The sequence below is a fragment of the Miniopterus schreibersii genome (assembly GCF_964146895.1).
Source record: "Miniopterus schreibersii genome assembly, chromosome: 2".
NCBI classification, from domain to species: Eukaryota; Metazoa; Chordata; class Mammalia; order Chiroptera; family Miniopteridae; genus Miniopterus; species Miniopterus schreibersii.
Genome location: NC_138102.1, coordinates 133,453,351 through 133,479,442, shown reverse-complemented (window position 1 = coordinate 133,479,442; position 26,092 = coordinate 133,453,351). Strand labels below are relative to the sequence as shown.

Here is a 26,092-nt window from a genome sequence, read left to right as displayed (position 1 = left end):
TACCCGAAGAAACACCTTCCTCTGCAGGGGAAGAACTGCTTCTCTCTCCCATTTTCTTCTCCAATTTCTGTCTGACAGGGGCCGCCTGGCTTGGTGACAACGAAAGAAACTGCTTAATGCGTGAGTAAAACAGGAAGGCGCTGCTGGTTTGGTGCCGAGGCCGAACACAAGGGTGTACGCGTGCCACAGACTGGGGGGGGGTGTGGGGGGGATGAGTGGAAGCGGCAGGAGAGCAGCGAGGGGGACAGTGCAGCGGGGGCGGTGAAAGGGAAGCGGGCTCGCAGGCGGGCCGAGCGGCGGCCGCTCCGGAGGCCGCTCCGGAGGCCGCAGGAGACCTCGCCCAGCGCCGGGTCGGACCGCACCAGAGAGGGGCTGGAGTCTCCCTGGGAAACGAGTTTGTATTTTGAGAACATTTTTCTTCTCTGGCTGAAGCTTTCAATATTGATCAGCAAAGCTCTGCAGAAAGACATGGCCACTGGGGAGGGATCTGACCTGGCACCCAGCACAGGGCTTGGCCCCGAGGGGGAGGGAGCGGAGAAAGGCCAGGCAGAAAAACGAAAGGAAAGGGGGCTGAAGAACTCCCCTTTCACAACCACCGCCTCGAATGTCAGGGTGCAAGGAGACTGATAAATCCTCAAGCGCCCCCGCTGTCCTTGCCATTTCTCTGGCCGTCCTTAGTGCTTTCACCTCCTCTGTGGAGCACACAAAGGGCTCACGGATGGGCGTGGGTTGCCTAAGGTCCACTCCTGGCTTCACTGCTGCCCAGATGGGTGGCTCTGGAAAAATCCCTCAGCCTCCTGGAGCCCCTCTTTTCTTTCTTATAAATCTGGGGTAATGATAGCGCAGCCCTCAGAGGTTCCTGCCAGGAATAAACGAGATCCTTCCCTAAAGCATTCAGCACTCGGTCCGCAGCCAGTGAAGGTGAGCTATCATTTTACTCGTTAGACGCAAAATGTCTTTCTCCTCCCAAGAGTTTTGCCTTAAGTCATCCACCTCTTGTAGAATCTTGTTTCCCACCAGCCCACATCTGAATCAGCGCTGGAGTGTCAAAAATACATCCATTTCAGGCCTCAGGCTGTAACCATGCCTGAAAGTCTATAGTTCTCGCCGGGTGGGAACTTCTGTTTGCCATTTGGATGGCACAGACAGGGCCTTACAGAGGGAGGGTGTGGTGGCAGGAACGGGAGGATTAATGGGTTCCAAGTATTAGCATATAAAAGGCAGCCTCCATCTGCTGATGCCCTGCAGTGATGGAGTGTGATGGGAAGAGGAGGAATCCTCTCTGCATTCTGAGCAGGCCTCTTAGATTTAAGAGGTAGAAAGCTCTCCCGGCTTTGGAACATTGGCAGGGATCTATGGTGACTGAGTGGGTGGGGGTGGCTGTGACTTGGAGAGGGCTCTTTGTGTGCTCAGACCCTGGCAACTCACCCCGGAGGTGGCATGTCTTAGGCTCACTGCTGGGAGCTGAGCCACACATGTCCCTTGCCCTGCTCTGGGGCCGCTCACGCCAGCTTCTGTCCCTGCCTAAGGTGCGGGAATCCACTGAGGCGGAATATACTGACACTGGAATAACGACAGCTGCTGTCTGCAGCACTGTCACTGGGTCCCTCAGGGGTTTGTGTGCCAGCAGGTACAAGCTCACAGGCTGGGGAGCGCTCCCCACCCCCACAGGAGAGGGTAAGACCGCCCGCCAGGCATCGTCCACCTCTCTGCCCCTGGCACCAGCGCCCCGGTTTCTTAGGTTGTGCGTGTTTATTTTAGTTTGAATCCCAAACATTTCAATGAGTGTTCGTAACTGACCATTTCCTTCTCAGTCCTCCCCGGCAAGCCCTTTAAAATGCCCCGATGTTCCAACCAAGTGGCCACACAGCCCTGCTCCAACGCCACCTGAACAGCACCGAGGAAAGATGTGGGGCTGGCGTTTGTTGTTCAGAGGCTGTCATGAGCTGGACCCAGGCTGACTCCTACATCCCGGGGATCTGACTATGCTAAACACAGAAAGAAACAAATACGCAGATTCCATCTAGTCTTCAAACTGCAGTAAGACCTGTAATTGATGGGGTGGGGGGGCTTCCTTTCTGCATTTGAGGCATAGTTTTTGAAAACCATATGCTGCTGGTAGAAATTAGTTCAGCTAACTCATGGAAAGATTTCATAGAAAGAACCCTTGTCTTTTGCCAAAATAAACCTCTTATTATCAAGGTAACACAAACTAGCACTTAATACCTACATTAGTGTCCTGCTGTCAGTGTTTGGTGGGTGTTTTACTCTTAACTCTCCACTGATTACTCTGTTCCTTATCAAGACACATGGTTTTCTGAGCCCGGATGCAAAAAAACAGCATTCAGAGCATTCAAGAGAACTCCTCTCATTAGGGAAATGCTCTACAGATTTTACAGTATATTGGTGCTTACAGACTTAATACCTCATAATAAGCCCCTTGAGTGTCAGGCAGGGGGACCGAGGGCTTTTAGGTCCAACCTATAGAGATGAGATTTCTACAGGCAGGTTTTGGGAAACGGAGGACTTGTGATCTTTCACCTGGGCATCTGGGCTTTGCCCACGCCCTTTCCTGTTAGTAATATTAGTAATTTACTCCTTTCTGACAAAATATCAAGCATCTTCTTTGAGTGTTTACACACTTGCCTATTTTGAATATTCCTTCCAGGAGACTCACCCCCAAACCTCCAGCCTGACTGAGGGGAGAGTCAATCCCAGGAGTGTTGCCTCAGGATCTTCAGGCGTCAAAAGAAAACTTTACTGGAATTACAGAGGCCTACACGTTGTGCAGCCCAACCGCCAGGACACCAGCAGCCCCGCTCTCGGATGTTAGCCTGGTATCGTTCCTCTTTCATGACCCACATTCACAAAACTGCCAGCTCTGCTACACTTCAGGGCGAACTCCAACAAAAAGGAAGGAAAGAAAGAAAAAACCCCACCGCACTCACATTCCGGCTTGTCCACAGAGCCTCCTTTTAATTTTCTAGTTCCTTTGTCAAGACCGTTCAAAACAGCAAATGGACTTAACACCCTGGGGTCGGGAAGATCACCCAGCTGAGTCTGCCCGTGTCTGCCCGAGAGGAGGCGCGAGGGCCAGGGCTTCGCAAACCTATCCCTATGCTAATCCTCGCTTCCCTCGCAACTCACTCTGGATAGCGCTCAACTATTCTTGAATTTCTTACTGGAAACGATATCATGAGAGGAAGACTGTATTGGCAGTTTGTTGAGAATGGCTTGAAAGAAAGAGGAAAATTAAAAATAAAAAGCAAAGAAAAACACACACAACTCTACACATAATATAAACAAAAGCCAAAGAATCAAACAGCAAAACCCCAAAGTCCTGCCTGTTACAGGACTGAGGCCCTGCCCCTTTCTGTCCTGCTAAATTTTTAGACAAAACTGGATGAACCTGGCAAAACTCAAAGTCAGGCCCATTCAAAACTTCAAGTGAAGAAACATCTTGATCTTCACACCTGCTGTGCTGTCTTTCCTCCCTCTTAGGCGGCCCGCCCTGGGGCGAGCATGGCTCTTCTGACTCTCTATCAAACAAGCCTCCCCCTCGGCTTGGAGCCAGGAACCCTCCACTCCCCCACCTCCCACGATTAAATAGGCAAACCTGTGGTTCTGGGCTACATTTGGGGAGAAATGAATCCTTCTGGCTAAGGAAGGGCTTATAGCCTCTGGAATTATAGTGGGTCTTTCTTCATCACAGAAATGATGATTTAGGGTAAAATTGATTAGGATGAGTACTCCCGCCTGTATTTCTAATTTGCATGACAAGAGCAGAACAGCTCCCCGTAGGCAGGGGGCCATCAGGCAACCTCCAGCCTTGGCTTCCCGGCCTGAGTTCTCCATCCGTGGGCCTCCCAAGCAGACACAGAGAGCCAGGGCTTGTGTGCAGTACCCTCCTTCCAAATTACACACAGATATGGGCAACTATGTCACACCTGCAAGATAACATCATTTTATATAACTCCTAAGTAGTGCATTTGAAATAAATTAAGTTTCTCTGATTTCCCAACATGGCTTAAATTAGTGAGGAACATATATGGGTAGGGAAACAATCCACGTGTCGTGTTTTTGCTGTCAGATTGTACAGGATGTTTTCTGATTAGGGATCAGAGTGAACGAAGTGCATAAATTCTACATCATACCACAGACTTCCTTTCCTACAACCCATTTTCACAGCCATTAACCTTGAGTTCATAAGGTCCAACATGACCTGGCCTGCTTGCCTCTCACACCCCAGCCGCTGACACTATCGTGTGCTCAGCCCAGTCAGCCTACTGACTGTTGGGTTCCTTGAATGCGTCATGTTTCCCCTCCCCAGTTCCACCTCACTCCAGCATTTCCTGGCTTCTGTATTTATTCCTCAAGTTGAAGTTTGGACATCCCTTGCTCTAGGTTAGCTCCTCTCTTCAGTCACTCATATTGTAACTTCCTTATGCTCTGTAACCCCTTCTAGACTTTAAACTCCCAAAGGGCAGGGACCGGGTCTGTTTTCTTCAGAATCTTCCCCAGGGTCCAGCAGGCCTTGGCTCATAAATAGGCCCTTAATATTTCTCAAATGAATGAATCTGAATGACGGTTTTGACAAAGAGAACAGCTTCGCCCCCAAAGTTCTGACTGTCTTAAGATCTCAAAGGCCAACCAGAATTTTTCTGACCTTCAGCCTGATATTCTATGTTACCTATAAAACTGCTCATTTTGTAGCTTTTCCTTTCAACTCTTTCATCTGTCAGACACGGGATTCTTTCTCAGGCTTTGGTTTGCCATTCTCCCTGAAAGGCAAACTGAAGACCTTGCTTTTTCTCTGCCCCGTTTGTTCCTCGGAGATCACTGTAAGCCCTGCTGCAGCGGGTAACATTTCTCAGGAAGCCGGGTGCCTGCTCTGACCCGGCACGCACCTGCCCAGCGACAACCCTGCCCACAGGTTAGCACTCCCTGGAGGGCGGATTTGTTGCCATGGAGAGAGGCAGGCTGGTGAGCAAGACCAGGCCAGCTGGGAGAGATTAAAAAAAAGTGTTGGGTGCCTTTTCACGCATACCTGTCAGCTGGCTTTGCAAAGCTTTCTAAAAACAATCACAGTAGGGAAAATCAACATAAGAATGTTGCTAACAAGCAGGATATAAAACAGAGATTAAAACTAAAAACTCAACAGGAGAAAAATACATTCAAATTTAAATAAAAGCATCTTTAACTGCAGTACCATTAATTTCTTTGCACCTGAGCAAAATTATTATACCAAACAATCAGAGGGAGAGAGACAGCCTAGCTCCACTTTTTTCCTGAGGAATTTTGTTGTGAAATATATGACACATACAAAAATAGCAGGCACTTCACTGTACATCCACCTGCGAGGTTAGTACTACGGGAACTCCCATTTTACAGATGCAGAGCCCCAGGCACTTAGTGCTGCGGGAACTCCCATTTTACAGATGCAGAGCCCCAGGCACTGAAGGATTAAGGAACTTTCCTAAGGTCGCATAAGGAAGGAGAAAACACACGATTGGAGCTCAGGCAGTCTGACTACAGATCCCATGCCATTAACCACTAGACAACACTGCCTCTCACAGCTTACATGCAAGTGAATGTATACAACATATATACAGTTTAGAAATAACATCAGCAGCCACGTACCTGTCATCTAGCTAAAGGAACAGAGCATTACCAGCAAGTACCTTAGAACCTCACTGTGTGCCCCTCCTCAAGCACACGTCCCCCTCTGCCGCCTCTCCTCCCAAGGCAACCATTATCCTGAATTTTGGGTTAATTCTCTTGATTTCTGTTACAGTTTTACTATCTCTCTCTCAATGACACACTGCTAGTTTTCCAGTTCACATATAAAATCACAGCATGTGTATTCCACGACGTGCTTATTCAACTCAACACTGTGTTTTTGAGATTCTTCCCAGTTAACAAGCACAAATTGGGGTCATTCCCTTTTGTGAGCTGTACTTTTTGTTTATCCATCCAGTGACTGGACCTACACAATGCTTCATTTTGGTAACATACACAATTCTGTGGATGTCTTTTTATATGACTCAAATTTTAGCAGCACCAGAATCACCTGGATGGTTTGGTAAAACACAAAGTCCTGGTCCTACCACTGGAGTTTTATTCTGTAGGTTTGGGGTGGGGCCTGAGAATTTGCATTTCTAACAAGTTCTCAGATGATACTGACGCCATGTGGCCCAAAGACCCCATTTTCAGGTCCACCACTCCCGGGTGCAGACCTAGGAGTGGGACAGGGTATGTGTACACCCACCTTCACCAGGTATGCCACTGTCCTCAGAGTCTCTCTACAAATTTGCAAACTCATCTGCAGTCCTTCCACGTATTTTTAGTTTGTATTGCACAATTTAGGTTGAGTGTTTTTTTATGTATTTATTGGCCATTAATTTTCTGTGTGATGACTGGTTCTTGCTCCTTTTTCTATGTTATTTTTCTTTTATTTTCTTTTTTGATCTATGAGAGTTCATTATATTTTATGGATATCAATCTCTCTTCAGGTATACAAGTTGCAAAAATCTTCTCTCAGTTCATGGCTTTCTGTTGTCTTTTGAAGAACCAAACTTGGTTATTTTAATGTAGTCAAGGTTATCAATCTTTCATTGTTTGTGCTTTCTGGGTCCTAAGGAATCCTTCCCTACTCTGAGACCATAAGGATAGTTTCCTATATGCTATTTTCTAAAAGTTGTATTTATTTTGCCTTTCACATTTAAGTCTTAATTTGCCTGGACTTGATTTTAGTGTAAGGTATGAGAGAAGAATGAAATGTTATGTTTTTTTCCATAGTCTTGTTCTGATTTTGTCTTAATATCTAGAAGGGTCAGACACACAGAAATGTCACAGACATTCTTGGCATTTTGTTCTTCCATGTACCTCTAGAATCAGTGTATGAAGTTCCTTGAAAACTCTATTGGAATTCTGGTTATACCTATACTGACTGTAGATCAATTTAGGGAGAATTAATATCTTTACAATGTTATGCTATTATGTTCATAATATCCTCTTATATTTCATTGCTGCTGCATCTGAGTTAGTACTGTTTTTTTAGTCCTAATAATGTTTATTTGTCAGCCCCCCCCTTTTTGTTCTTGGTTAGTGTTATGGGAAATTTTACTTTGTTAGTTTTTGTTTGTTTTAAATATATTTTATTGATTTCAGAGAGAGAGGAAGGGAGAGGGAGAGACAGATAGAAACATCAATGACGAGAGAGTCACTGATCGGCTGCCTCCTGCATGTCCCCTGCTGGGGATCGAGCCTGCAACCCGGGCGTGTGCGCTGATCAGGAATTGAACTGCGATCTCCTGGATCCTAGGTCAATGCTCAACCGCTGAGCCACGCCAGCTGGGCGTTATTTTTTTTTGTCAATTTGCTTTTTTGGGGAGGTTTTTCATGTGTGGTAAAATACATATAATACAAAACTTGCCATTTTAATTATCTTTCAGTGTACAGTTTTGTGGCATTAAGTACATTTACATTGTTGAGCAACCATCACCACCATTCATCTCCAGAACTTTTTCATCTTCCCAAATGGAAACTCTGTACCCATTAAACACCAACTTGTTATACAGGATGGAGCTTTGTAAAAAGTTACCCTATGACATGGAGGAGATATAGTCACTTCTGGCAGGTGAGGGGTGAGTGGAGTCTTCATCTATGCATAGCTCAACAAATTAGGGAAAAAGACTCGAAATTCAGCCTTTAAAGTTTTGATATGTAGCATTCTTATTGTTTAGGACCAAGTAATTTCTAATTTTTATTATAATTTTTTTTACTTACAAGTTGTTTAGAAGTTTGATTTTTAATTCTATGTGGATTATCTTCTCTCCCTTGACTAGTTTGAAAGTTATACTTTCTGTTCTTTTAGTAGTTTTCTTAGCTATTTAACCAGCAACTTTCAACCTTTTTCATCTCATGGCACAATAAACTAATTACTAAAATTCTGTGACACACCAAAAAATATATTTTATTTTTTGCTGATCTGATAAAAATAAAAGGTATCATTTTGACTCATTCACACTGGATGACTATTGTTGTGCAGGCTGTTAACATTTTTTTATTTGATAATCCAAGGGAAAAGAGGTCAGTGCCCCTGACTAAACAGTCAGGTATTGAATGTTTTAAAAATTCCTGCAGCACACCAGTTGAAAATCGCTGATTTAAACACATTTATTTAAAGTTTAAAGTTAAACACTAACCTCTCCTCAAATAGAACCAACAGCATAATTTAGCTGATTACTACCCCCTCTTACTTTTTTTATTGCTATTTTTATCCAGTATTTTATTTTTATTCAGTATTTTAATTCTATCATTTTAATACCACATATCACATTCTTATTACTGTTTCATATAGTCAATGTATATTTAAGTATACCTCCATATTTACTAATATCTTAATAATTCATCTTACTTCTCAGACCTTCCATCAGGAATCATTTCCTTTTCTTACCTGAGTACATCCTTTAGAATTTTCTTCAGAGGAGGTTGGCTGGCAATAAAATATTTGGTTTTTGTTTTGCCTCAAAATGTCTTATTTATTTTTAAAGAGAGAGGAAGAGAGAGAGGGATAGACAGAAACATCAATGAGAGAGAAACATCTTGGATCGGCTGCCTCCTGCATGCCCCCTACTAGAGATCAAGCCTACAACCCAGATATGTGCCCTGACCAGGAACTGAATCGGGGACCTCGTGGTTCATGGGTCGACGCTCAGCCACTGAACCCACCGGCTGGGCTCAAAATGTGTTCACTGCATTCTCTTTATTGATATTTTTACTACACGTGAAAATTCTAAAAATGCTTTGTTTAAAGTTTTTCAGTTTCATTATAAAATGTCTACTATAATTTTCTTTTCATCTCTTCTGCTTGAGATTTGTTGGACTTTCTGGACCTTAAGATTAGTATCATTCATTCAACAATTCTAGAACTCCCCCCCCCCCCCATCTGCTACAGAACTTCCTTCTGGAATTCTAATGACAATATCACAGGGTATCCTCCTAGTTTCTTAATCTCATTTAACATTTTTCCTTCTCTTGGTCTCTCTGAGCCATATTCTGGATTATTCAGATCTGTTTTCCAGTTCACTAGTGTTCCCTTCAACTGTCTCTAATCTCTTTAATCCAGTGAATTTTTAGTACCTATTTTTATATTTTTCATCTCCAGAAGTTCCATTTCCTTATTTTTTAAATCTTTGCAGACATTTTATAGTCTTTTATCTTTGTTCGTATTTCCAATGCTTTTAAAAACATTTCTGAAACATGTTAAAATATTTACTTATATTTTTGACTGTAAGTCCAATGATGAAGTATTTATAGGTCCAACTCTGCTGTCTGGCTTTTACTCATGGTGACTTGTGTCCTTGTGTTGAGTGAAAACTGTTTCTCCAGAGGAGATTTCCGTTTATATCTGGGAGTCACCTAGGGTTGTTTAGGATAGTTTAGCGTTGTTTAGGGTTGTTTATCCTAGAAAGGAATACCTACTTTAATTTTCTCACTGTTTTTCCAGTGGATGAACATATCTGCTGGGAGCCTTTGCTATCACTCCTATCAGGAGGATCGCAGACTGTTCCCCTGTTGGAGGATATGAACTAAGATACTGAAATATCTTACAAATCAAGTTCTTTACCACTTGAACCTGGACTCAACTTGAGGAGGAGTTTTATTTGGCTGTGAATGTCCCTTTAATAGGAAGTAGAGTCCCTTCTGCAGTTTGGTTACTAAATCATCCATCCCTATTAGCTCTACTATAAGTCATGAATGTTTAAAACGCATGATTATTATTAATTTCACTCACATTATAAAACACTGCTCAAGAAATTACCCTATAACAAGAGAGATGCACAAACCTATGAGGGTCATCTGGATCACAGTTAGGAAGAAACTGAGTGATGGCTTCTGCCACTTCTTCATTTGATAAGACATCCCACAGTCCATCGGTTGCCAGGATCAGCACATCATCTGCTCCATGCTCATATTTGGAGAGATCGTAGACTCTTACCTGAAACGAACAGGAATATTCCTGCCTAAGAAGTTGTAAGCACGTTACCCCCCATAACAAAGTGACTTCTGAACTCCTTTCCCTTTTCCTGTCCAGCCCGGTGGTTTGCAGGCAGGCACCGTGAGATATCCTATTGTGCAGCAAGCTTTGTGGCCAGGGTAGCCTCCTTTGGAGACTTGCTGTACAGATAGATGTATGGGGCCCAACAGGTGGGCTGGCTTAATAGTTTGACAAAGAAGAAATGAACTGAAAATGTAATGCCTGAGACGGTGCTGGAACACTGACAATAGGTGCTATGCTGGCCAGAAGAGCAGCCGGAGGCTTGCTTCCTTCCTTCACACGTCCATTAATGAAGGGCCTGCGCTGGGCCAGGTGCTCTAGGTGTAAAGATGAACAGCAGATTCCCTGCTCTCAGCTCGCAGTGCGTGGGGAGAGAAGGCCATCTCGGATCCTCAGGAGTTGCTCTGTATGTATTGCTCCAGGACTAAGGAGGCACGCTTTATCCAAAGCACTTACTGAACCACCGTTTGGCTCACCTGTCTGAGGCCCAGGGGACTCGTCTCATGTAACGATGGGGCTCTGATGCTACATTCAGGTTTCAGGAGCCTCAATCTAGCCTAAATTACAACAGACACATGTTCACATGCTAAGTCGGAATCTCCAAACTTTAAGTTCTCCCTCATCTCTGGTACCTGGAGTGACTTGGATATTTCAACATCCACTGAAACTCTTTGAAAAGAACAGAGTAATCTTGGCAAAACCAGTAAGAGTAAAAATCAAGCCTCATTTGGGTTAGGCCACAACTGTTTTGGCGGGGTGCAGGGAGAAAGAGTTTGGGATTTCATTGTCGGCAACTGCCTACGCCACCTCACAAGCCGAGGACAACGGCAGAATTTCACCAACCTTCCAGCTCCTTCAGCCCCCTCACTGCTCTATTCTATTTTCTAAAAACAAGTCTGAGTGAAAGCTGTGGGCGAGGGCAGGGAGGGAGAGGAAGGAGGGCAGTGTAGGCAGCTGCTCCCAGGCCCCGTCGCAGTCATCATTACATCACCTCAGTTCTAGAGAGAACACAACTCTAAGAGGCCTGCAAACTGTTCGGTTCCGTGTCTTTGAAAGCCAAGCCCATGTTTTAGAGAGGCTTTCCCAGGCCAGTGACACCCTGCCCCAGGGATTGGTCCTGTGGACTAACAGCCTACACCCCACAGCAGAAAACAAGGTGCCCCGCACCTACCCGCAGAGCCCTCGGAAAATGAGCAAAATTGAAAAGCAGCCTCCAGGACCCAGGCCCCTTTGGCCTGAGAACTAGATGGTAACAATTAGCTAATGGCCCAGTGCGGACCACACGCAGGGGAAGAGCACTCGGCGATACACTACTAGCATGGCTTTTAACACTTTCTCAAAAGGCTTGTTCACTTAAGGATGTTTACATTCCGGAGAAGGCACGGTGCCTTAGGAGGCCAAATGAAAGAAAATAAGAGGGGGATCTTAAGTTTACAGACCGCAAAGTCCCAGAATTCTATCCTTAGGCCACCAAACTCGCATGGGCCAATTTTCACTTTACAGAAGCAACCAAATGCCCTTAGCTTTGCTTTCTGTGCTTCTGGGTGTCTTACAGCAGGGCTTCTCAAATGCATAGAAGCCATCTGGGGATGCTGCTAACATGCAGATTCTAACTCCTTTGGGCTGGGACTTGAGAGGCTGCGTTTCTCACTTGTTCCCTCACGCTCCTGGGGCTGCGGGTCCACGGACCACACTTTGAGTACCAAGGCTGGAGAGGATTCCTACTGGTTTGTAACAGGGAAGGTAAGGGCTCAGCGGCCTCTGTGACGCCTGCATAGACTATTCCCTGAGGTAGGCTATAGAGAAGACACCGAAGGTCACTCCTGGGCTCCCAACGTCAAGACCTGGCTCACTGGGTAAGCAGTAACTTTGCTTAAGAAAGACTGCTGGCTTGCTATTGGAGTATTTCTACAATGAATTTCTGTGATAACTTGAGCTCCATAGGATAGAAAATGTTAAGTAAAAGGAAGTGGGCAGATACGGATGTCAGGTGGCCCGATCTGATGCTTGTAGCTAAACAGCAGATTCTATCTGCCTTCCTGCTCCTTCTAAAAGAGAGGTTTCTAGGTTCTGAATATAACATCCATTTAATTTCAGGACCTGCCCTGTGTGCAGGATGCCAAAATCTCTTCAAGTACTCTCTGCTGGCCTCAAAAATGCGGAGGTTGGAGTTGTTACAGCTGAAGCTCTCCTGCCCACTACGCAACTGGAAATCTGGTGAACAGAATGGGTGTGGGTTGATAAATAGAAATGTTAGAAAACACTCCTTTTCAATTCTGTCAATAAATTGAATCCTCCCTTAATTCCACCATTCGCATTTCCACACACAGCTCTCTAATGCAGTTTCATTAGCCAACATGAAAATCCCTCTCAATACCACTCTCCAAGTAATTTTTATGTAAATAATAAAAAGCTGGTCTTGACCACGTTCCCTGAGGCACTCCCTAATTAACATCCTTTTAGGTTTTTTTTTTTTTTTTACTGCTACCCTTTGTTTCCTGCCCTTCAGTCAATTTCCAAAGGACTTCGCCAACTTTCCACTTACAACTCATGTCTTATACATTAACCTGTGATTCAGAACATTTTGTGGAAAAGCTTTCAGGAAAATTGGGCTTCCATGCAAGACATCCCACTGCACACTCGTTCTCCCCGGTGGCAAGGGCTTCAAAGGATTCCAGCGGGCTCCGGAGTCCTGACCTTCCCTCTCTGAAGCTGTAGTTGGCCCCCCTCAGTCAGACCACACTCATTCCCTGAAGTTCCCTGTTCCATTCCTCAAATAGTTTCTTAATGTTCTGGGAAGCCTCACATCAAACTAAGAGGCTCTGAGGCTCCCAGGATTCAAATACTAGGAAGCGAGTTTCTGCAGACCTTGGGAGGGGAGGGACATGCATTACACAAATGCTTGTCTGAAGGGGAGCCGGGGAGCTGGGGAGCTGGGGAACACGATCAGGGCTTCTGGTGGCTCCTTCCCATGTTACCATCTGCCAAGAAAGGGAGAGAAAGGCTACAAGAATCCCTGGGATTCTTGCAGCTTCTCAAAGCAATTTAATTTGATCAGCTGAGAGATGAGGCCTGTGTGGATCCATCTGCCCTCCTGGAGCCTTCATTATGTTGTTTACTGAGCATTTACTATGTGCCAACTACTTTTCCAGATAGTGGCGATATAGCTATGAACAAAAGTGACAAAGTCTCTCATAACTTCTAACCTAGTAGATGAGATAGACAAACTCCACTGTCAGGTGCTCTAAAGAGGACTCAGGCAGGGGAAGGAGAGTGACAAAAGTCATTTTAGATGTGATTTTGGTGGGCTCTCTAGGAAGGCACTATTTGAACAGAGGTCTGAACGAGTGAGCTAATTTCCCACAGGTCCCTTCTGTGCCTCCCCTTTTTTCCTTTGGGGACCCATCACTTCTCTGGATTAAGAGTGTGTCTGGCACCCCTGCTGCCAAGCAATCCTGAGCAAGACCAAAGAGCAGCATCTTCCTTTCCCCTGGTCCTCTGCGGTCACAATCCTTTCATGTCCACTAACACGGTATTTACCTACTGATACCAGTCTGGGTTCCCTTGTCTGTCTCCTCCACAAGGTCAGTTATTCCCAAATTTTAATATGTTTAAGAACCCCTTGGTGCTAATTAAACACATTAAGATTTAAGGGTCCACCTTTTAAAATTCTGACCGTGTAGCTCTGAGCCCAGGCATCAGCCTATTTAAATACAGACCAGGTAATTCCTCTGCAAGTGGTGGGGGAACCACACCTTGAAAACTGTCCTAGGCAGTAAGTTCCCAGAGGCAAGTTCTGAGCTGTCATATTTGTAACCATTCAATCAATAATCAAGGGGAGCATCTTCCCTGTTGGGTGTTCACCCTTGTTCTGTTTACAATGAACATTCTGAGTCCGTCACCTTATCTCCCCACTCCCCCAATTCAACCTCTGGAGACCAGAGATACCTATTTTGCATTGTTTTCTGTGAACCTGGCAGTATCTTTCACAGTATAAATCATAATAGATCTTCAGGACACACTTCCTGAGGCAAAGAATAAATAGGGGAAGAAGAGAGGAACGGAAAAAAATTCAACATATGAGATCCATTCAGAAGACCTCTAAGCTCGTGGTGATGCAACAGACTTAGCTAGTTAACTCCAGAGTCATCAAAATGTAACGCACTGATATTTAACAGAAGCAGCAGACTCTTTCCTTTTCCTCTCTCGTCCTGGTGGAGCTGCTAACAAACAACGAACAGCATCAGGGAGGGAGCAGGGATGAGTGGGGGTGGCAGGGGACAGACACAAAGCCTTGGCTAATGTGCCCCTGCATGAACCACTGCTGACTGCTCTTGCAGGGCCCTGGGCTCCAGAGCACTTAGCACTTAGAGATGTCCTTAATGTCATCACCGGCCACCTATTTTACACAGGAGCTCGTGACAAGCAACTTTTCAATGCAGCACCTCCGCTTAATGCTCGGCCGCAGGCTGCTGCTTCAGCGTTTGTCTAATACGTGTTCACATCTTTGCTCTACTACTGATGAAATTTCGGTGGCATGTTAAGAGGACTCATGCTACTGTAAGCTGACGCTGGCTTCTCAGAACTACTTTTAAAAAGAACCCATCAATTCCTCCACTTGCCAAGCCTCGGTCGCTTCTCTAGGATACCCTCACTAATTTTACGTCTTTATCAGCTCAGCAGATTCTCCAAACCTCTTTTCCCTTTTAAATTCTTGATGTAGGGCAGGGATGAGGAACCTTTTTTTCTGCCAAGGGCCACCTGGATATTTATAACATCATTCAAGGGCCGCACAAAATTATCAACTTAAAAATTAGCTATGAAAAAAGCTCCTAGATTTATTGAATTTTGAGTCCAGCCTGCAGTTGCCTTGGCAGGGCCAGACCAAATGATTTCAACAGCGTACACGGCCTCTGGGCCGCACGTTCCCCACCCCTGATGTAGGGTGATGAGCTCCCGCAGCTCAGGACCGGCTTTCCGGAGGAGCAAGAGCCCTGCCTTTGTTATCAGAAGCCCTCACTTCAGGTCTCTGTTTCTAACGGGCTTTGGGACTGAAACAAGCCATTGATTTTCTCCAGCTGTCAAGTTCTTATCTCCGAAATCATTGTTAAAAAACTGGGGAAAAAAATCATGAAAAATAAATATTGTAACACCTGTGTCTACCCTGCTCACAAACCTGTTAAGAAGATCAAATGAAATAATTACAAATTCAAATATACTACATGTTACTTTTTTTTTTTTAATCCTCAGGGGAGGATCTTTTTTCCATTTTTTTTTTTTTTTTAGAGAGTGGGGGGGGGAACGGGGGGCAGAGAGAAAGAGAAACATCAATGTGAGAGAGACACATCGATTGGTTGCCTACCACATATGCCCTGACCGGGGCCAGGGATTGTGCCTGCAACCGAGGTACGTGCTCTTGACCAGGAATCGAATCTGTGACCCTTTAGTCCTTGGGCCGATGCTCTAACCACTGAGCAAAACTGTACAAGGCTGCAAGTTACTTTTTATGGCACTGACCTCAGGGTGATACACCTGAAAGTCATCTAGTAAATGGAAGAAGATGAGTAACAGTGGGCTCAAGGGACCTGGGGTTCAGTTTCAAAAGCCTCATTTAAAATAACAGTGACTGAGACTCTCAGTAGTGTTCTTGGCAGAAGAGTCACTTCATTCCCAAGGTAAAAGCTGCCAACAGGTAGCAGAAAATAAGAAGAGTACAAAGTCTTGTCCCCTCTACTCCATGCGGCCAACCAAAAATGCTCAACCTATAGAACTTTGCATATGGCACTTGTGTCAGAAGAAAATAAAGCTCCAGCCTATCTCCTTGTGGTTCTATACATCAAGTAGAATATTTCAGTACTGGCATTCTGGCACCGAGACTGCATCCAAATTCTCCATCTATGATTCTGTCTCCAGTATACAATATGTCATGAAGCACACACTGAATTTGGTGGCAAAGGACTTGGGCTTAAGACCCACCTCTGCCCCTTAGTAGTTGAGCAAAACAACTATGTTCAGTCTATTGACCCCTGGTGGGAACACTGAGTGAAGTAATGATTCATCAGAAGGCGAGAGTCAGGGAGGAGATGGACATTGCATGCCTTATATGTCAGAACCGCAGGGGCAGGAGGCTGGGGATGTGAGAGGGCTGAGGGGCTGGGCGGCTTCCATAGCTGGGTTTGGCTAAAGTGCTGGAATTCCACTGGGAAGTGGTGAGGGATGAGGCATGACTTCTCAAATCTTCAGCGCCTCTCCGTGAAATGAAAGGCTAGGCCTAGGTGGCCACTGGGGATGCTCACGGCTCTAACATTCTCCTGCTCTTTCATCACAGGATGGGTTAGACCTTGATGTGACCTCAGAGCATCTGACTCTAAATGAATCAAGGGGCATGGAAGTATTACAAATATGCTGGCTGTTCATGCTGCCCACAGGAGCTGGTTGTTTTGGCTGTGGGTATAATTTTATATTTTAAATATACCACAGGTATTCTTGAGGGTTTCTTTTTTCTTCTGGAGGCTACAGACAAAATAAACATTGGACTTTGGAGGGTAGGTACAATCTCGTAGCTCAGAAAGTTTCCGAACCAGCAGTGTGAAGAGCAGCCTGAAGCTGTAGCCAGTGCCTGGCTGGCTCCCGCAGCACAGGCTTCCACTTTCTCCACGAGTCCGGTACTTTACAACTCAGCAAGGCATATAAACTACAGGGAGGAATTTCGAGCTTACATGGTGGGGCACCCCCGTGACCTACCCCCTTCTCTGGGCTTCCTGTGGCTTGTTCATCACTGAATCAAAGGCTCACTGAGTGCTCAAGTGAACAAGTGGGCTTGAATCTAGCTCATCAATCATTTGAGGAGCAAGTCTGTGTTCACTAAAACACCCATTTACGGAGACAAGGGTCGGAAGAGATCCCAGCCTGTGGGTACCATATAGATGACGACGTCGTGTCAACCCCAGGAGACAGCGAGGCGCACGCACAGAGAGCCCATGCGTCCCCGCCTGCCTGAGGCTGTTTTGGTTCGTGCTGTTTTCTCGGCAGAATTAGTAACACTGTCCCATTTGACTCTCAGAAATACCTTGGTTGAGAGGATACGTTATATGGTCACTTGATGTGTAGATAATGAAATGACTGCTGCTCTTTATTCTTCTAGCTGCTACTTCTGGCCACCAGGACGGAAGGCAGGCACCGTGAGTCACAAGACACGGCGGGGCAGAGTTTACCTTAAGTACTTAACTTCACTCTGCTTCACCTTTAAATCAAAGTGGCCATCAGTTCCTGTTCCATTGTTTTGTTTGTTTGTTTGTCTGAAATGCCTCTCAGATATGCCTCCTCTTAGCTCTCAGTCCCCGCATCTGCTCAGCTCCTCAGTGCTGAGTTTCAGTCCTACAGCGGCCTCCATGTCTGCATCTCCCCCCCCCCCCCAGCTACCTGCTGTCACAGGATAGGGCTCCTGCCACCACATTTACACTAGTCCCCTGGATAAAGACCCTCCCTACTGCTGTAGGCCCAGCTCAAGGAGCTCCACAATAATTAGCTTTATGATAGCTAATGGCTCTTCAAGCTCAACTTCTAAGCCCTGTGACCCTATAAAGCAAATTTTACTTCACACTACACTCAATCCTGCTACCCTCTTTTTTTTGGTCCTACTTATCTTGTCCTTCTACAGATTATAAATAGTTGTCTGTCCCTTCTCTGGATTCCCTGCTTTCTTAGGGAAGCAGGGATCCAGGCTTTAAGGGTAATTATTCTTTGGCTCGTCTCACCTCCTAACTGGCCAAAAATTCTAGCTCATTTGGGACACGTTCCCCGGTGTTCTACTCCATCCACATGACTGGACCCAGGGCCCCTCTGTTAAGAGCCAGGGAAATTGGTGGTTTTGATGGAATGTGAAGAGAAGCCAGGAGCTAATATTTATTATGGCAGGTTCCTATGCTAATACTTTATATATGTCATTTGTTCCTTAGGTTCTGGGGTGTAACAATCCCATTGTCCTCTTTTTATTGAAGAGGAAGCCGAGATTTAGGTAAATTAACTTTCTCAGGGTCACCCGGTTAGTAAGTGAAGAGACCGAGCTTCGAGCCGAGACTGATGACCAGTCTGAGTTTCTAACCATTATATCACGCCACCTCCCGGGTTTATTTTTGAGGGGCCTAGGGAATTTTTTAAAACACGTTTGCTCTCTTCTACTACCCAAAAGTAATTACTGTGACCATTTTAGAAAACTTCCCTCAAGATTTATATAAACATAGACATGCATATGTGCATACATACAGATATAACCTTTTTACCTACTTATGATCACACTTTTCGTACATACAATCACATTGTTTCACTTAACATAGTGCAGCCACACTGTCCATGTCATTCTGCACCAACACTGTTTCTTAGGAACTGGCTGGACTGCAGAGAGTACACAGCACAGTAAAACACACTCTTTCCCTAAGTGGGGCTTTGGCTCAGGGCATCAAACGCTACCAAGAATCAGGAGACTAAATGTTAAGATGTCAATGTGAGATCTTAACTATTGTTCCTGTTTTTATGGGATACAAGAGGGGAGCCCCAAACAAAGTAGCTATTCTCTCTAATATAAAGTCAGTCCTGGGAACCCCTAAGTATGAAGCCTTCCAGAAGCCGGTGGGGAAGGAAGACTTGTATTTACTGACCATGTAGCAGGCCCTGTGCCCGGCAATTCCATGGATGTTCTCGTTTGCTTTTCCCAGCACCGTGTCAATACCACCCGAAGGAAGGGGAAAGGCCGGCTGAAGCAACGTGTGCAGGCCACGGGTGACGCCGGTGCTGGGGCCCGACTTCAGATACTGGAGTCCAAGCTCTGCCTGCTTTTAGAGAAGGCTGTTTCGTTCGGATAAAAGGAAAAATAGTATCTCCGTGAAGAAAACCAAAAATGAGCTAAATGAGTGAGCTGGAGTTACAAACAACAGCTGCCAGGAATCTTGAACACTAAGCAGAGGAAAAATGAAGCCGAGAGGAGACTGGGCTCCCCGTGGCTCAGCCTGGCAGGGGCGGGAGGAGGGGCTGCTGAGTTGGGGAGCGGGTAGCTTTGCAAACTGGCCCCCACGCAGAAAAAGACCTTGTTCTTCCAAGAGCTCAAAAGGGGGTTAGAGGCGAGAGCATGGTCTTAAGTGGGGGCTGGAAAGCGTGAGTAACATCAAGCGGAATCCTAGCCCCGAGGAGGACCTGTCACAGGCCAGAGAGGGGCGTGGAGCACAGAACATCTGGCAGTTTGGGCTGCAGGCCTGGGCCGAGCTGCCTGCGTTGTGTGCGGGGCGGGGGGGGGGGGGCAAACTGCAGACAAGAAGATGCGGAGGGCCCGGGCGCCTTCAGTTCACAGATCCTTTCCTCTCCACTTGAACTCTTTTAGGGTGGTATGAAAAGGGCGAATGGTGATGAGCTTCACTGAGCAGGGGAATGGGCAACCTCACTGGGGGAGGGGCCGCATGTCATGCTGTTACCCGAGACTGCAAGATACGGGGGCCAGGGGACGGTCAACCCCTCCCACCCCGACCAGCAGGCCTGCGCTTGGCTGGCGGGGGCCTCTTGCGGAATCCAGTTCTTGGCCAGGAGTCCCTGCCATAGACCTCGGGAGATCTGAGGGAGGCTCAGCAAACCTGGCGGCCGCTCTCCGGGTTTGGCAAACTCGAGATTTTTCCAGCGCCTTGTGTTCAGCAAAACCGAAAATGTGTTTGGCTAGAAACCCTCCTCTAATTTTTAAACCCCTGTGCATTTTTTACGTAAATTTGATCCACATGTTTTTGATTTATTTTTATTTAACTCATCAAGTTGAATTAGGAGCTACAATGATGAAGGGAACGATGCTGATTTCCAAGAAGGCTTTTGAGCCTCTCTTCTCAGAACTAAATCACCTCTCCCCCACCCCACCATTGGAGCCACCAGACTGAGCTGGGTTTGAAATTTTGAACCCAGATGTGAAATAAAGATCCACGCTTGGCAGAGACGAAGCACAGCACAGGAATGTTACTAGGAAGTCACTGTCAGAAAGCCAGGGTGGGGTGGGGGTGGGGGTGGGGGTGGGGAATGAAGACAGGAAGGGAGGCAGTCAATCTTCATTAGACGGTTTATATCAATTTACCTGCCTTCCTGGGCTCCCAACAGAAGTCCCAGCTGGTTCTCTAGGGCCTGACTTTAACACTACCACCCAGGGAAAGGAGTTCCTGTCCCAAGATTGGGGCTGAGGGGTCCCCTGTACCCATCTTCTTTTCTCTGCGCTCCTCCAAGCTGCTCCTCCGCTTCCCTCTTGCCTTCCTCCCCCTTTCCTGGCTCTGGTTAAGGCCTCTCCATGTGGAAGCATTTAAAATATACAACAATTTTAATCTCGTGCAAAGGAATATTGGGATCTATGCTACATACCCATTAAAGCTAAATTATAGGTACACAATCTTATTTTGCACAATTCTGCCTGGCCTAAGTTGGCACATACTAAAGGCCATTACTGTCTATCCCAATTACTTTTTATACTACTCCATCATTTTCTACAACTTAAGTCTGAGGCTGGCAGTATTTCTCTGAAAAACTGGCCACTGAGGTCCCAAGACAAAGGTCTCTCTTCAGATGCCCTCGAAGCAGCACTCAGAGGGTCCCTTGGCCACTGTCCAAAGAAATTTCCTTAAACTTGGCTTCTCTCCCGCACACGCACTGATTGAATCAGACCGACCTTGGTGTAAGTACCATCTTGATGCCTGATAACTGTACAGTGTTGGGGGAGATATTTCACTTCCCTGGGTCTCAGTTTCCTATTCTGATACACACTTCACCGAGCTGTGAGGGTTTAATGAGATGCTGCATATGTTAAAAACAACAACAACCCATAGTATGTTGTCTGGCGCAGACTAAGTAGTTAACAAATGTGACTTGTTATTGTTACTATAAAAACTCTACACTTCATTCATCTTTATACGTCTCTAATGCATGTACATTTTTCCAGAGGTTGCCCGTTTCCTCTCTAATCCGTTGCATTCCTCACCAACACGGAACCAACCAACCCACTTCCCTGCAAACCAGCATCAGCGACCTGCGGCTGCTGATCAACCAACTGGGACGTTTCATTGGGGAGTTTCCCACACAGGCCCACGTTTTAAACCTACAGTCTCTTCCTGGGATGCACAGTAGCAGGGCGACTGGCAGATCTCTAACTTAACTGCATAGAGATCCTCCTTCAAACCAAACCTCTTCTCGCTTTACATAGAAAGCATATGTGTGTGTACAGGGGTGGGAGGTGAGAAGGCGGTTTTCACTTTGCTTTAAGGAACAAAGTGGTTAATTCGTGTTTCCTGAGACACTCCCAGCACAGGAACCTGAGTCACACGCCATCTGTCCCTTTGGGAAAGCAGAAAGGTGTCGGCACCATCGAATATGTCTGATCAATGCCTCTCCAAGGGGGAAAATATAGGTATTCAGGAGTCTGGCTAGGGACAGTTTCAGCAGTAAGTTATGGATCCCGATGTTGGCCAGAATTGAGGGATCGGGGATCCCAGCTTCTGGGGGACCTGGGACATTGTGATGTAGTAATGGTCCTCAGCACGCAGACTTGCTCTGAGGGCTAAAAGAGAGACACTGGCAAGCTCTTGACAAATGCTCATTATTTCTACCTAGCTAACCTCTCCTGAAATCCTAGGTGGTTTCAGGAAATCTGTGTCTTCCATGCCTGGTATTTACTAGAGATTGCCCTCTCGGTGGCCTCCTAACTGCCTGTGGCTGTGTGTATTTTGGACGCCAGCCCCAGCAATAGAGGAAACTACCCCTGCGCACAGCCCTGCCGGAGGGGCGGGCCAGGTGACCGTGCGCATCAATGTCTCTGGAGTGGGTACACGATCTGAAGGCACGGTCTGTAGACTGGAAAGTCACTTGTGGCCTAGTATAAAAGGTGAATTGGGCCAATGAAATTCCTCGCTGGTAATCTGGACCCGGGAGAGTGAGAAACTGGGTTGACTGGCAGCAGAGACAGATAGAACATGGCTGGTCCCATTCGGGGCAGGACACTCTCGTGAAGGTGACAGCCTCCCCTGCTGAGGTCCTCCAGGACCGTTGAGTCCAGAACCACCCTCCCATACAGCCTGGCTGTTCAGGGTTCTTCTTGTAGACACCACAAACACCTCTTCTAATATCATCAAAATAAACATTTCCTTTTTTGTGAGTTAGCTTGAGTGGAGTTTCTGTTTCCTCCAACAGAAAGAGCCTCCACTCACACAGCACCTCCCCTTGGGAAGAGCATGCAGATGGAGCTCTGGCTACACATTCTGGGCACTTCCAGTGCAAGGCGTCGCTTCAACAAGCACTCACACAGGGGGCAAACACCGTCGCTTCCTGACTCACTCCTCTCCAGCTCCCTTCTACCGCAGAAATGGGAAAAGTTAAAGCTCTCTCCCTCCCAGCCTGCCCTGCAGAGGGGGGAGGTCATGTGACACAGTTCTGGACAAAGACTAGCAAGTATCTGTTGTAGGGGACAGCAGCCTCCCACCTGCCTTGCATGAAAATGCTATGGCCTGGAGCTGCTGTCACCATCTTGCAACCACGAACTGAAAGCCAGACAAGAGGACACTCCAGCCCTGGCATCTGCAGAGGCTCTACCACTACCAGCAGCCACCAAATTACAGCCTCCTTGTTATGTGAGAAAAATACGCCCCCAGACTACTATTAGATTTTTCTATAACTTAGAAGCAAAATCTTTTCTAAATTATATGCTCTGAAATAGAACTTGATATTGTTTCCTGTATTGCAAGAAAAATGATTTTTTTAACCACATTTATGACTCGTTTTTCAATTAGCCTCTCCAGACACCAACTGAATGATACCAGCTCTCCAGGTAATTAAAGATCTAAGAAGGGAGGAAGTATATATGTCAAGAACTATGCTACAGGCAGAACATGAGCATGCTGTAAGAGGCAGGGATCTGGAGCAGGGAGAAGACTTTACTTCTGATTGGGGGAGGGGAAATCAGGGAAGTCTCCAAGGGAGATGCCTTTAAGGTAAAACCTAGAGAAAAAAAGAATTTGGATGTCTGCAGATGGGGAGGAAGGGCATTCTAGGTAGAAGGAGTAGCTTAAGTAAATATGGGAAAATGAAGGTCATGTGTAGGAAATAAAAGTTCCTTCTGGCTGCAGTAGGGGAATGAAGATCAGATTAAAAAGTCAGACCAATTTATAACAAGCCTTGAATGCCAAGAAAAGGAGACTGGGCTTTATTCCCCAAGTCATGTGTTGTTTAAAGGTTCTAAGCGAACAGGGTCAGAGTAGTTGTTTAGGAAAATCTACTTGATAGCAACATGTGGGATGGACCGAGGAGGCAGGGGATGCCCCTCGGGGGCTCTGCAGCTACCAGGACAGCGGTGATGAGGGTATGAAACGGGGGAGTCAAAGTGAGGACGGCGCGGGAAAGAGAAACAGACAGGAGATTCTACAGAAGTGCACGTAGTACACGCCAGCTGCTGTCTGGATATGGGGCGTGAGTCATGAAGGAATAAGGTAAGAAAATATTTTTTCGTACAAAACAGAAACAAAAGCCTCATGTGGTACCTCTGGAGCTGAAGACAGGAAGGGTTTGATGTAGATGTTGGAGTCGTGCACCTTCAGGTCATGGTCCCCCAGTCCCCTGGTCACTCCGATAGTCGCCATCACTCGGGCCTGGGAGGAAAGCAGAGGTCATGAGAAACACTCGCACGTGCGAGGAAGGGTTTCCATTGCCGGTTACAGTACAGCCACCACAGGCCAAGAGAGGAGCAATACTTTTCCAATTCCTCTTGCCTCTCTCTCTCTGTGCCCCTTGCTACTAACGTATGTGGGTAGCTGTTTCCAAGGAAGGGCTCACCAAGGTCACCTATGTCCTCAGCAAGTGGCTTTCCCAATTATCTTAAGTTTGATGGGCTGCTGTTGTTGCTTTTCAATTTTCTTTAGTAGAGACTGGAGGGAAGGGTGTCCAATAAACTAAATCCAGTACATGTGTGATGTCTACAGCTACTAATTTCAGTTCAAACCAAATTCGGCAGCATCCATCCATTCACCCAACCCCTCTGTCCACCTGTACGTCCATCCGTCTGTCATACACTCGCTCCACAAGTATTTGCAGAGCACCAGCTATATCTCTGGTACCATAAAAGGCACTAGTAAAAGACATGAAGAAGTCAGTGGCAGCTCCTACTTGACACTTTATGACTGGAGAAAATAAATCATTAGCAACTCTGTAACCTACCCTTTCTCCACAAATTCCCTCTGGGTGAACACGTCACTTCACTATAACCACACAGAGACCTCAGGGCTGAGACCCTACCACCCGTGTGCCTTTGGTTTTCTGAATGCTTTAAGGAAGCAAGACTCTTACACCAACTCCTATGCAGTCAGCCTTACTACCTCCCTGGATGCCACAGATTTGATTTACACAAACATTCAGTAAGCACCTACTAAGTGCAGACACCACGCTATGGGGGACAAACACTTATGGACTTGTCCCTACTATAAAGGAACCCGGTCAGGGAGAGAAGAGGCACATAACTAATGATATATAAAATATAGCCGAGTGTTGAAAGACATAAACAATAGGTTGTGTGAGTTCAGAGGAGGTAAAAATTCTGCTGAGAAGGTTCCCTGGAGGTGGCACCAAATTTCTGTGCAGAAGATGGGTAAACACAGAGGGATGAAGGTCATTCTGGGTGGAATGAAGCCCAATGGCCTAACACTTGGATCTCCAATAATATATCCAGCGCAGTGTCATGGTTCAAAGACCCGGCTTGAAGACTCGCCCTACTGCTTGGGTAATAAGAGTAACTTACAAATGCTAGGCAACTTTACAACCTAACACAGTACCATCATCTCCCCCTAGTTTCCCCAAAAGGCTGTGGAGTTTGGAGCTGGTTTCAAATCAGATGGTGGGCAAGTCTGCATTAAAAGTGGAAATGAAAGCATGACACGGCTTTTAAAGGCGGGAATCAAAGGGGGTAAAGTGCACACGCTGATGCGCAGCTGGGGACCTCTGGGCTGCAGAAGCTCTGAGCTCTGCTGGGAAGCTGGGCCGGCTCCCTTCCAGCTGAGAAATGTTCAACTCTAGACGCAGAAACTCTGTGTCCCTGCGGTCCCGCTCTCCTCTTTGCAATGGCACCTGCTCTGGCTGGAGAAAGCACAGGTGGGCGTGTTGGTTCAAAGAAATCTGGTGTTTCTGCTAGTTATTGGATTTGTTTACAAAGTATATAGGTGTCACCCGCACGAGTGCTGAAAAACGCTGGCAGGAATAAAACGAAAAGTAATGGCTGTGAAAGTATCCCGAAACTCCTGGGTAGGTATATGCAGAGAGGAGAGAGGCAAGAGAAAAGCCCTGTAGAGGATCTGGGCGGAACTGACGTCTGCAGTTATAAAGATGTCTCAGGAAACCGTGCAGTCCTCAGGCAGGGTGGGGTGCCGCTCCGGTGCAGGGCAAGCCTGGGGCCAACTGGGGTCACAGCGGCTTTTAAATAGGTCACAGCTCCAGTGACAGAACTCGTCAGCTGCGCACCACAGAACTGTCGAGCCCCAATTAACCGACATGCTTGAGGAGCGTGATGTCCTGGGAAACTGAACACTTTCATAACTGGGAAAACCGTCCTCCTTTAAATCTTACTGTTGATAATCTCCAAAGATCACATTCATCCATTTTCCTGTTGAGTGAAGGACAGTATCCTGATCATAACTGAAGAGCTTATTTGATACTCACGCATTTCTTGAAGGCCTGTCGTGTGTCAGGTGCCAGGCTAGACAGGAACTAGGGAGACAACGATCACAGGATGTGGTCCTGAGCTCAGTGGATCTCACTGGGCACGGCAGGGAGACACTGAGAATCTCAGCCCCACAGAACTCCACGTGCAGGGGGAGGTCACTGGGCTGAGTGACCCGCGTTAATGGCGCCCACTGTACTGAGAGGCTCAAACACTTCCGTGAGGGACAGAGCCCTTCCTGGTCACAATTCTTAACCACAGACAGTGGGTAGAAGATGTGCCATCTCCAGGAAAGGGGCACGTTAGATTGAAAAGTGATTGCT

General features: G+C 46.4%; 1 protein-coding gene across 4 annotated transcripts in view; it reads right to left on the bottom strand.

Moving 5' to 3' along the window:
* Positions 1–26,092, bottom strand: part of PPM1H (protein phosphatase, Mg2+/Mn2+ dependent 1H) — a 270,856-nt gene that overhangs the window by 43,903 nt on the left and 200,861 nt on the right. For all 4 annotated transcript variants that reach the window (XM_081129750.1, XM_081129752.1, XM_081129753.1 and 1 more), the window contains exons 8-9: positions 23,605–23,712; positions 9,852–10,003 (exon numbers count right to left, since the gene is read on the bottom strand). In XM_081129750.1, the coding sequence (XP_080985876.1) occupies positions 9,852–10,003; positions 23,605–23,712 (260 nt within the window). The remainder of the gene's footprint in view (positions 1–9,851; positions 10,004–23,604; positions 23,713–26,092) is intronic.